This window comes from Taeniopygia guttata, chromosome 8, assembly GCF_048771995.1.
Source record: "Taeniopygia guttata chromosome 8, bTaeGut7.mat, whole genome shotgun sequence".
Lineage (NCBI taxonomy): Eukaryota > Metazoa > Chordata > Aves > Passeriformes > Estrildidae > Taeniopygia > Taeniopygia guttata.
Window position 1 is genome coordinate 30,640,264 of NC_133033.1, and position 12,510 is coordinate 30,652,773.

The window sequence follows — 12,510 nt, forward strand, 5'->3', positions numbered from 1 at the left end:
GCCAAACCTGGCTTGACCCTGCCTAGCTTGAGCCCTGAGTCAAGAGAATCCTTAGGGTTTCATCTCCTGCTGATGTCCCCAGTGGGCTGCAGGTGCCAGACATTGTGCTCCAGTCAGCTGGGACATTTCCTGAGACAGGATTAAGCTGGCTGTTCCTCCCTGGAGGGTCTCATTTGGCCTGGAGAAGGAATCACATACCTCAGGATCATTTTCTTATGCTCCAGGGCTGAGTCTGAACCATCCACAGGTACCATAACATGCATGTCTAGGTCCTGCAGCTTCAGGGCAGATGTTAGATCAGAAACAATCATTTAAAGCAAGTGGAGATGTGTCCCAGAGGTCCTTGTGCCATCAGGACAGAGAGAGAGAGCAGCACATCAGGTGGGTTCTCATCCCAGCTCTGGATGAGCCCACGCTGGGAGCTCCATGCTCTGCTGGGATCTCTGATTTCTGATGGCAGCTGTGGGCTAGACACAGCCTGGCTTTGTCCTCACCAGAGAAATTAGCCCTGGAACAAACCACACCTAGGTGGGACTCCCTGGAATTTCCTAGGGCTTCCAAGCAATGCCAGCAGATTTGGCAAGGGTCACCCTCACAGCCTGAGACCCCCCCATGCCCTGCAGATCCTCTCTCTCTCCAGACATCATCACAACTTTTACAAATCTGGCAGGAATTAACCTAAAACCCTTCCCTGGCTAACAGGGGCCACTGAATGGACAGGGGCTCTCACACCTGGGCTCAGCCCCTGCAGGGTGACATGGAGGGGACACTGGGTGTCCCCTTCCTCTGAGCCACCCCAGCCCCACCAGGACACACTGACCAGCAGCCTGAGCTGTGCTGTGCTGTGGGAAATAGTAAAGGTAAGAGGATTTTTAGAAAGCTGGGAAAAGTAGTCTTTAGAAAGAGAAATAATAGAAAGCTCTGAACTCATGTATTGTGTATTGTTGGTAGAGAGCAGACAAGCAAGCATTGTGTGAAGCAGGTGTACGTGTGCTTTTAGCAGTTAGCTAGAACAACTATCTATAAGCTTTAGCAATATGCTATTGGCCAGAAAGTTTTTTAAATGCTCTGCAGCAAAGAAATCTTTAGCTAGTTGTACATGAGCTTTTGCCATCTTTCCATTGTCTCAACCATGTAATGAGGCTGATGCTGCAAATAAAACTCAAAGAACATATCCCAGCAGTCCCATCCTGTTCATGAAAACTCCCCAACACACCATGCCTGCTCTATTTTACAGCCAAAACAAGGCACAAATCCCCCTCCACAGAGCCAGAAGGTGCAATTGCTTTTCTGTGGCGGAGGTTTTATCTTGTGTGACTCGTGGCATCATGTGAGGGAAATCTGTAAGTAAAAGTCAGGCTGGAGCCATTTATAACATCAGCACTGTGATTGTTACTCCTGACAGCTGCAATTACAGGCACTCCCTTCCATCTCTGCACGCTGCAGGAGAGCTGAGCTGAGCTTTTCCATAGCTGCATCTCTGCCCCTGTGCTCACCCACGGGCAGTGCTCACTCAGGGCGGGTTCCAGGGAAGAATGTAGGGGCAAGGAGGGTCTGGGGAGGGATGCAGGATGTAAGGAGAGCTCATCTGGTGGCGTTCATCTCCGTGGAGAGGACAGAGGATTATCCAGGGGCTCTGCAGGGATGAACAGCAGGTCCAAGCACTCACTGGGGAGAAACTCTCCTGCTGCCCCCGGATAAACCCAGGGTGGGGGGCAGGTGGGGACAGCATCCCGGCAGAATCACTGCTGGGCACTTCTTTCCAACAGCACAGACCAGATCTCCTGCCTGGGGGGTGTTTGGTGTGCTCCAGGCAGCTCAGCAGTGGCCAGGAAGCTGCCAGGGAATCTGGGAGCTGGGTACCCGAGGGATGCAGAGAGCCCTGCCTGGGGAGATGGAGAGGGAAATGAGGGACATCCACAGTCTTGCAGTGACAGGGCAGTGACAAATAAAAGCATTATTCACTCAATGTGAGCTGAGGGGGTGCTGGCAAGAGGCAGGGCAGTGTGCAAGTGGCAGCCCAAACTCAGCTGGGCTTTTCTGCTGAACACCTCAGCTCTGTCTTCACACAATTTCTGGGCAACTGAAACATCCAAACTGAGCTAAATTTCATCATTATCCTGGTGAAAAACCCCACACACAAGAAGTGACTTTTTCTTTCATTCTTTTCAGTAAACAACAATGTGGGATTTGTTTCACAGCTAAGGGCTCTGCTTGGGTTGTTGTGTGGTGACCTCACTACATCCCTGACCAGCCTATTCCAGCATTTGACAACCATTTTCCTGAAAAAAGTTTTCCTGACCTGCACTCTCCTAGTGCAGCTTGAGGCCATTTCCTCTCATCCTGTCTCTTGCAACCAGACTGATCTCCACCTGGCCACAACCTCCTTTTAGGGAGTTATAGAGAGCAATAAGGTCTCCCCTGACCCTCCTTTTCTCCAGGTCCAACAGCCAGATTTTCCTGCTGGAGGAAAAAAAAAAAATAGGGAAATAGGATAGATGAAGCATAGCTGAATAAAATGAAACAAAAAGAAATGTTTTGGTGTTTTCTTCACACCAAACAAAACACTCTAGGTCAACCAAATCAAAATTTCTCCTTTTAATTTCCATTTAGAAAACAGAATACACACAACATTTCATCTGGCTGCCCCAAACCAAAAAACTTAGAGCTGAGATATTTCTCTCCACAGAAAGAGTCACTATTTGCACAGCTCCAGCTACAACCTTTGCACCTCTGGCCAGTTTCTGTGTTGCAACCACACTGGTGCTGATGTCAGCCCAGCAGGGCTCGGGGCATGCTTGGGGATCGGTGCTCAGCACCTGCCAGAGGAGTTTTTCCATCAGTGTTTCAGAGGTTTAATGTTATGCCAGGAGAAGGCAGATTTATACACGTCTGAGGGGGGTTATGCATTGCTACTGATTTGTATTCAGCACGGTGCAGGGATTTATGGAAGGAGGGGATCGATGTTTTATTGATATATAAAAAAACCCATATGATGGATGTGCTAATTGCACATTTTTTCTCCCAGACTCCCTTTATTATACACAAAAAATGGCCCTGCTGCTTTAACAAATGCAGGGAAAATGTGCAACGGAGCCAGACTCCTTGGAGGTGATGCATGAGAGGGGAGCCTGGCTAATGCCAGGGCAGAGACCTCAGTTCTTTGTTTAACCTCTTCCCTAGCCAGTATTGAATCTTGCTTTCCTGTTGCCTGTGACTCCATTTCCATTTCATGGAAATCAGGGCCACACTGTGGGGTCCTGGCTGCTACAGCAGGTATTGTTTCCCAAAACCACTGATTGGGGTGTGCATTTGCTGTGCCTTGCTGAGAGGGGACACACAGGGGGAAGAAGAAGCAGGGTTATTTATCTCTCTGCTAAAACAGTGAGGGTGCAGAGAGCAGGGGAAGTGAGCAGTGGTTGTCTCCCCTCCTCCCTCTCCCACTGCAGGGGTGAAGGTGAGCCAGGTGCTGTGATAGGTGTAGCAATACATTTGAAAAATCAATATTCCTAAAGGAAATCACAGGCACACAGTGCCCTGTGAGCCTGAGCCCCATGCCAGTGCCCCTGTGCTCCATCGGGGAAGGAGGGTGGCTCTGCTCCATGCAGGGCTCTGTGCTCTGGGTCTGCTTTCTGCATGAGGCATTTGGGATCTGGGGAGCCACCAGAGCAGGGCAAGGACCTTCTGGGTGCAGGACACAGAGCAGAGGTGCTGTTCCACGCTGCTGCAAGAGGTGGTAGCAGCATGGAAGAGAAGCTATGGTAAAGCACGAAGCCCCAAGCATCCCACCCGAGTGCTGCTGCCCGAAACTGGCAGCACAGCTTGGGTTTTCACAGGGAGGACTTTGTCAGCTTGAGGGCCAGGGAAAATGTTCTCAGGCATTAACCTCATGTTCTGCCAAGAAATGGCTTTGGCAGGCAGCTGCCACCCACGCAGCTCCAGGCTCCACAAGCAGTCAAGGCATGGGGTTGCTTGGCTTTGACCGGCCTTGGTGGTGCCCTACAGGGATGTTTGGCAAAGGCTCAGCCAGGAGTGAGTGCCTCTTGGTCCCTGCTATGCCCTGGCAGGAGGATGGTGGGAGGCACGATGGAGAGGAGGGTTCTCCCCCTGGGACATTGCTGCAGGTATCAAATCACCCAAAAAATGATGAGGGGGACAAAGAAAAGAAGAGTGGCAGGAGGAGAACATATGTAATGGGTAACCTGGAGAAGCTCAGGGGACAGGAGGGGATATTTATTAACCACAGGAGCAGCTATGCCAGGTTGATGTGATGCCTCAGGTTTTAGCTTTTGTATTTTTCAGATTCCGTGCTGCTTTAGTGTGCACTTCTGAGCTTCATATCAGGGGATGCTGAGCTCTCTTCACAGAGCAGGGAGACAAAACAATTCCTTCTCCAGCTGGGGACCAAGGACAAATGATCCAAATCTCAGGCCCAGCAGCATAAACAACATGGACTGAAGAGAGAAAAACAAGCAGGATGGGACTTCATGGGCTAAAGCTGGAACTGGACAATAAACTCCAATACGGACCAGAACTTATAAAAGTGAGAGCCCCCGTGACCAGCTGTCCATTTTGTGACCATTTTGGTTCATCTTGGGTGCAGCCCTGGCTGTGCTCTTTTGCTGCCCAAGGTGGATCCATTGAGGCCCTTTAATAAATCCCTGCTTTATTCTTCAGCTCTGTCTAAAGCTAAAGAGAAGGAAATGTCTCTGTTCCAGGTCAGCCTTGACAAAGCATCAGACGTGTGCTGGGGGCTGTGCCAGAGGAGGGGAGTGCCACTGGTCCCCCGTGCCACTCACCCTCGGGAGCCACACACATCCCCAGCCTGCTCCTCCTCCTCAGGCCGGTGTCTCCCCCTGTAAAAGGCACGTCCACAAATGAACCAGCTCCTAATTGCCTCATTCTCCTTTTGTTGTGGGGGAAAAAAAAAAAGTAATCATAGCTCGCAGGGATCCTTTCAGATGCAGCTTTCAGGCTTGCTGTGTGTGCTGGCCTCTGCCCTCTGCACAGGGACAATGACAGGTCTCCAGGCTGACCAGCAGGATGGAGATGATAATTATGCCGGGATATTTTTTTCCCTGCTTGGCACTGCTGGTCACGGCCTGTTATTGTGTCTTTGCTATCCCAGACCCACACACACAGCCCGTGCAAGGCCCCTGCATCATTGGTATTTTTTACTCCTTGGGGCTTGTAATGCTTCGGGTTTTGTGTTGTCTGCAGCGCAGGGCTGGGGGAATGGGTTGAATTTCACCTGGCTCATACTGGGGTGACTGGGAGCTGTCCCAGCCCTGCCCCACCTCGTGTTTGCAGGAGGTTTGGTGCATCCAGCAGAAGGGCTGGGCTCCCATCCTCCTCTGTCCCAGCAACAACATCGACATTATCCAGCAGAGCAGGAGCAGCAGTCTGAGCCAGCATCCCCAAACTCAGCATTTCCACACTAGGCTCCCAAAACCTCAATTTTTTAGATTTTTTTATAAAATATTATAAAACATGTAAAAAATATTTAAAATATTCTAAAATATAAAAATATTATAAATTCTTGTACTCTCATTATAGAAATTTAAATTTATTTTTAGAATTCTAATTGATTTTTATTTTTTTATTACTCATGCTCCCATGCCTGCCAGAGCGAGGGAGTGGGAGGAAGCATCAGACCCTCCGTGCAGTCCCTCTTTTGAAAAAAAATTAAAGACTAAAAAGGCAGGGAAAAAGTGAAAGAGAGCTGGCACAGCTGGTGAAGCCGAACGGGGCTGCTGGGGAGTGGTGGGAGCAGGAGTAATAAAAAAAATAAAAATCAATTAGAATTTAAAAAATAAATTAAAATTTCTATAATAATAGTAGAATAATTTAGAATATTTTTATATTTTAGAATATGTTAAATGTCTTTTACATGTTTTATAATAAATTTTGTAATAATAAAAATTATTTTTATTATAAATAAATATTTAATTATAGATATTTATTTATAGTATGCATTATAATATATATTAATATATATTATGCCATATATAAAAGATCTATTATACATTATATATAATGTATATGTATATAATATATTAATATATCATATAGTAATGTGATATATTAATATATGGATATGATATATTAATATATTATATTAATATAATAATTATGATATATATTTATTTGAAATTAATATTGCAGTTTGTTTACCAGGCTGGGTGTTAGTCAGTCATACATATACTTTTTTTTTTTTTTTTTTTTAAGTGACAGAGCCAAGTTGGTTCAGCCTTTCCCCCCCTCCCAGTTCAAACCAGTGCTTCATAGCCCCTGCACAGGCTGTGGGGGTCACAGACTAGCAGGGTACCCTTTGTCCCCACAGAAAGCAGCTGGGGGAAGAGTGGGTGCACTCCTGGCTCTGGCACAGCTGAACCTGCCCCCAGTCTGATGCTGAGCAGAGGGTGGGACCCCAGTGCCCCACTCGGGCGAGCTGGGGTGCAGGGATCCCCTCCTGTTCCATGGAGGGCTGTGGTGTACCTGCACTCATCCCACTTCAGGGTCAGGGACACGCTTTGGTGGCCCTGCATGGCTGTGTCCAGGTGCTTCAGTGGTCATGGAAACATCAAATATTCGAATATTCTGCGTGGGAAGGGGCACACAAGGATCATCAAGTCCAACTCCTGGCCCCGCACAGGATAGCCCCAAATATCCCATCATGTGCCTGAGAGAGTTGTGCCAATGTTTCTGGAATTCTGCGAGGCTTGGTGCTGTGACCACTTCCCTGGGGACCCTGTTCCAGTGCCCAACACCCTCGGGTGAGGAGTTTTGATCCTAACCCTCCCCAACACAGCTCCATGCCATTCCCTCAGGGGCTGTCACTGTGATGCTTCAGCTTACTGCTTTGACTATTTTGGGGGTTTTGTCCCCCTAAGAGAAGCCTCCAGCACCCAGCAAGGCTGTTAAGACAGCAGGAGCATAAAAGACAGACTATTCCTGCCTCTCATACAATGTCTTTTTTTTTTTTTCTACAGCTCCTGCATTTTCCTCTGGAAAATGGATGGAAAAGCGGGTGCATGCATTGCTCACAGGCTGCTGAATGGAAAAGGTTGGCTTTTCTCCTCTTACTCTCTTCACAGCCTCACTGGGTGCCAGAGGCTTTTCTTAGAGGTGGAAAAAACCCCAACACAGGCCCTGAGGGAATGGCATGGAGCTGTGTCAGGGGAGAGTTAAGCTGGATATTAGAGAAAGGTTCCTCACCCCGAGGGTGGCTGGGCACCAAACAGGCTCCCCAGGGAGGCGAGCACAGCATCAAGGCTGACAGAGCTCAGGAAACATTTGAACAACACATGGCGTGACTCTTGGGGCTGTTCTGTGCAGGGCCAAGAGGGGGACTCGATGATCTTTGTGATCCCTTTCAGCTCAGGATATTTTCTGTTCTGTAGGTGAGTCGGATGTGGCTGGGAGATGCCACACGGAGGCACCACGGCATGTGCGGGCAGCACCTTCATCCTCATCCATCAGCCACTGCCTCGGGGTGACACAGGCACCCCAAAACCGAGACCCCCAGCTCTCAGCCCCACGGCACGGAGCGGGCCGGGGGCTGCGGGCAGGCCAAGGGCTCCCCGGGGGAACCGGGACTGCCACTCGCCGGGACTGGAGGGAGGAGGGAGATGGGACTCGACAGCTGTGCCCGGGAGAGGGAAACTTTCCGCCCGAAGCAGATACCGGGATAAATATAAACCGCCTTTGGGATGGCTCTTGGCTGGGACCCCCGGGCAGGGCAGGGCAGGGTCACCCCTGGGAACGCGGCACCGCATCCCGGGGATCCCGGCTAACACCGGGGGCTGTGTCCCGGGAGCATCCCGGCTAACACCGGGGCTGTATCCCGGGGGATCCCGGCTGACACCGGGGGCTGTGTCCCGGGGGATGTATCACGGGGGATCCCGGCTAACACCGGGGGATGTATCCCGGGGGATGTACCCCGGGGGATCCCGGCTAACACCGGGGCTGTATCCCGGGAGCATCCCGGCCGACACCGGGCTCTGTGTCCCGGGGGATCCCGGCCGGTATTGAGCGCTGTGTCCCGGGGGATCCCGGCTAACACCAGGGGCTGTATCCCGGGGGATCCCGGCTGGCACCGGGGGCTGTATCCCGGGGGATCCCGGCTGGCACCGGGGGCTGTATCCCGGGGATCCCGGCTGGCACCGGGGGCTGTATCCCGGGGGATCCCGGCTGTATCCCGGGGGATCCCGGCCGGTACCGAGCGCTGTATCCCGGGGGATCCCGGCTAACACCGGGCGCTGTATCCCGGGGATCCCGGCTGACACAGGGGGCTATATCCCGGGGGATCCCGGCTGGCACCGGGGCTGTATCCCGGGGATCCCGGCTGGCACCGGGGCTGTATCCCGGGGGATCCCGGCTAACACCGGGGCTGTATCCCGGGGGATCCCGGCTAACACCGGGGGCTGTATCCCGGGGATCCCGGCTAACACCGGGGCTGTATCCCGGGAGGATCCCGGCTGACACCGGGCTCTGTGTCCCGGGCGATCCCGGTCCCGGTGTCCCCGGCACTCGCCCGGATCGGCCCGGAGCGGCCCACGAGCGCCCTCCTGTGCTCTCGGGAGGAAGAAGAGGAGGAGGAAGATGAGGAGGAGGAGGAGCAGCCGCCGGCGGGAGCCTCGGGACGGAACCGCGGGTGGCAGGCGGGCGCAGAGCGGGTTTTGGGGTGCGGGAAGGGTTGGCCTGAGAAGCTGTGGCTGCCCCTGGATCCCTGGAAGTGCTCGAGGCACGGCTGGATGGGGCTTGGAGCACCCCGGTGCGGCGGGAGGTGTCCCTGGCTGCTGTAAAGGAAAGAAATGACGATGTTTGACTCAGTTTAGAAGGCTGAATGATTTCTTTATTATAAGTATGGCTAAAATACATTAATACACTATATAAAATGAAGCTACTAAAACTACATACTACTTTTTCTAACTCTAACACAACGCGTGACCCTCTCCCGAGAGTCTAAACACATGTGAATTAGCTTAACCATCAGGCTCAAACAATCGTCACCAGAATCTAATCACTCACTCCAAGTAAACAATTCTCTATACACATTCCACATAAGAAAAACAAAGAACATAAATAGAAATTGTTTTCTCTTTCATTTCTCTCTGTACACCACTATGGAAAACCCTAAGAGGGAGAGAAATGTGCTTACCACACCTGGCCATGGTGGGGAGTGGGACTGGGCGGGCTCTGAGATCCACCCCCTTAACCTGTGCTGGGCACTGGGGAGGTCACACCTTGAATCCTGCGTCCAATTCTGGGCCGCTGAACTCGGGAAGGACATTGAGGGGCTGGAGCAAGTCCGGAGAAGGGAACAGAGCTGGGGAAGGGTCTGGAGCAAAATTCTGGTGAGGAGCGGCTCAGGGAACAACCAACCCCCTGACAGGAGGGTGGAATGAGCTCAGTGTCAGCCTCTTCTCCCAGGTAACAAGAGACAGGATGAGAGGATACAGCCTCAGGCTGCGGCAGGGGAGGTTTAGATTTGATAATAGGAAGGTTTTTATGCGGAGAGGGTTTTTGGTGAGTCTTTGGGACAGGCTGCCCAGGGCAGGCACCATCCCTGTAAGCCCTCCACAAACGGTTGGCTGTGGCACCTGGGGACACGGTTTAGTGGCCGACCCCTTGGTGCTGCTGGGGGAGGGTTTGGACTCGATGACCTCGGAGGTGTTCCCCAACCTGACGGATCCCGACACTCTCCGTCGTGTCACCCTGGACACGTATCCCGTGTGTATTCCGCCCGGAACCCTGGTGCGCGGCTCGCGTTTCCCGCGGGCGGCGCGGGCGCGTACCGAGGCGCGGTGGGGGAGCGCTTGGCGGGCGGACCGGCCGCCATGGCGTCGCCCCCGCTGTCGGCGGCGGGCGGCAGCGGCGGCGAGCTCAGCTCGGGCTCCGAGCCGGCGGCAGCGCTGCCCGCCCGCGACCTGCCCGCCCTCTTCGAGCAGGCGGCCGAGAGGCTCCCCTCGCTGCTGCCCGCTGCCAGCAAGGAGCAGCTGCTCTATCTGTACGCCCGCTACAAGCAGGTGAGGCGGGACCGGCCCACGGGCTGAGCGCGGCCCCGGGGCTGAGGGGCGAGAGCGGAGCGGTGCCGCGGCACAAAACGTGGCAGCAGTGCCGAGGAGGGAAGTTGAGTCCCGGCTGCGCCTGCGGTGGGGGTGGATGGAGCCCACTGGGACAGACCCGCCGAAATTTGCGGGGAAAGTGGTTGGGAAGTGTCCCAGCGGGAAAGGAGCTGGCGGTGCTGATCGACAGCTGCTAAACATGAGCCCGAAAAGGCCAAGGGCTGTGTCGGTGATAAATAAAACACAAAACAAGTTTTCGGTTCCAGCAGGACCAGCGCAGTGAGCGACGCCCTGCAGTGGGCAGGGGTGAAGCTGCATCTCAAATTTTGGGTTTGGTTTTGGACTCCTCGGTTCAGGGAAGACACTGAGGTTGTGGAACGTGTCCCCAGAGAAGGGAACAGAGCTGGGGAAGGGTCTGGAGCACAAGTCTGGTGAAGAGGTTTGGTCTGTAGTAAAGGAGGCTCAGGGGGAACATTATTGCTTTCTACAACCACCTGAGAGGAGATAGTGGCCAGGTGGAGGTCGGGTTCTGCTCCCGGGTAACATGTGAGAGGACAAAATGAAAGAGCCTTAAGCTGGGCCAGGTGCAGTCCAGGTTGGACATCAGGGAAGGTTCCTCACTGGAAGGGTGGTCAGGCATTGGAAGGGGCTGCCCAGGGAAGGAGATGGAGTCACTGATCTTGGAGATGTCCAAGAAATCACTGGACGTGACCCTTGGCACCGTGGTGTGGTTGTCAGGGTGGGGGTCAGTCTAAGGTTGGACTCTGTGATCTCAGAGGTCTTTTCCAAACCAAATGATTCTGCAAAGCCATCACCCTGGTGGTTGTTCCTCACCTCTCACCCTCGCTCAGCGTGGGTGGCCCTGACGCTGCATCCTTTGAACAACAGCAACCAGACTCAAGTTCTGCCAGGAGAGATCCAGGTTGGATGTTAGGAAAGACTTCTTGCCTGAAAGAGTGGGCAAAGAATGGGCCATGGAAATGTTCAAAAACCAAGCAGAAGCAGGGCTTTGCCATATGGTTTAGTGGGAATGCTGGTGTTTGGCCAAAGGTCCGACTGAATGATCGTCTTTTCCTCCATTAATGATCCTGTGGCGTTGGTTTGGCTTTGGCAGAGTCCACAGTGGTTGAAATTGGTGTGGAGGAACAGCACCACAACAGAGCTGGTTGGTTCTGGTGGTAACCTTGAACACAGCCCCCATTTCCCCTTCAGTCTGTGTGAACTGAGCAAGCTCTGGGCTGCATCCTCTTGGAATACACAGTGTAGCTTCTTCCTGCTCCGGTGGGAGCAGTTACATAAAACAAACCAAACAAAGCACCAGTTGCAAAGGACTGTAACAATCACTTTAGTTGGAGAAACACAGAACTGTAAGTGTTGTTGCACCCAGAATATGAAAGAATAAAACTATAAATTTAGGCTGGATGGAGCTCTGAGCAACCAGTTGTGGTGGAAGGTGTCCCAGTCCATGCCAGGGGGTTGGAACTAGGTGATCTTTCTGTGATTCTGTGGCTCAAGTGTGTGGCAGGAGGTGCTGCCTCAGCTTGAGAACTGAATCCCACTCATTTGGATCAACAGACAAATTTGGGTGTGCAGATCTTCCATATATGGATTACCCGTGTCCTACTACTGCCATGTGTAATTGCTCTCAATTTTTTAGTGCGATATTTAATTATCCTCTAAGCTGGCAGCTCCCAGGCTGTGGTTTGTGAACCAGTAATTATGTTAAAAGCAGGCTGGTCACGTGAGATTTTGTTTTCAGACCGTGCTTAGTGCTTAAACAGGACTGCAGGTTTCTCTTTCCCTTGAGAGAAAAAGGAGGGTAGGAAAAAAAAAATAAAAGGAGAATTTTACAATTCCCAAGATGAGAGGAAAAAGGTGTCTTTTTTATAATTTTTAATAATTCTGTATTCTCAGGATGCTTGTTGCAAATAAAATCTTTATTTTTTGCTCTGCTTTGTGACTGTCCTGGGTGGTAATGGGAAGGGATTGCTTGCTTGTCAGCTTGATTGTCCACAGACTACAGAGGGTTTCCTGGTATTAGCTCTGTAAAACCAATAAGGAGTTTAAGGTTTAAAATGGCAAAATTAGAAGCTATTTCACAAGAGTTTTGATACAAGTCAGGAAAAGCTGACAATTAACACTTTGTCAGCACAGATTTACACTTGCTTTCCACTGAGAAGAACAGGGCACTCCTGTGTCCCTGACCAACTGGGATGTGACAGCAAGTGCCTTTGTGCTCCTTGGTTTCAGGCTGTGCTTGGCTCCTGGATTTCTGTGCCCTCCCAGTTCAGAAAGGTGCCCTCCTGTCACTGAGTGCCTGGCAGTGCAGTGCTGGCACTGGAGATGGGAGAGGTTTGCCAGCACAGCCACTGCAGGATTATGCCCCACTAACTTTTAAGTTTTGCAGCATTTTGTGCTTTAAATCAAAACGAGGGCGTTG

General features: G+C 51.8%; 1 protein-coding gene across 2 annotated transcripts in view; it reads left to right on the plus strand.

Moving 5' to 3' along the window:
* Positions 1–9,787: 9,787 nt before the first annotated feature.
* The window catches only part of ACBD6 (acyl-CoA binding domain containing 6), an 80,267-nt gene continuing 77,544 nt past the window's right edge, over positions 9,788–12,510 (plus strand). The window contains exon 1 of one of the 2 annotated variants that reach the window (XM_072932948.1): positions 9,788–10,031. In XM_072932948.1, coding sequence (XP_072789049.1) covers positions 9,843–10,031 — 189 coding nt within the window. In that variant the 5' untranslated portion in view covers positions 9,788–9,842. The remainder of the gene's footprint in view (positions 10,032–12,510) is intronic. The other variant, XM_030279617.4, reaches the window with a different exon arrangement.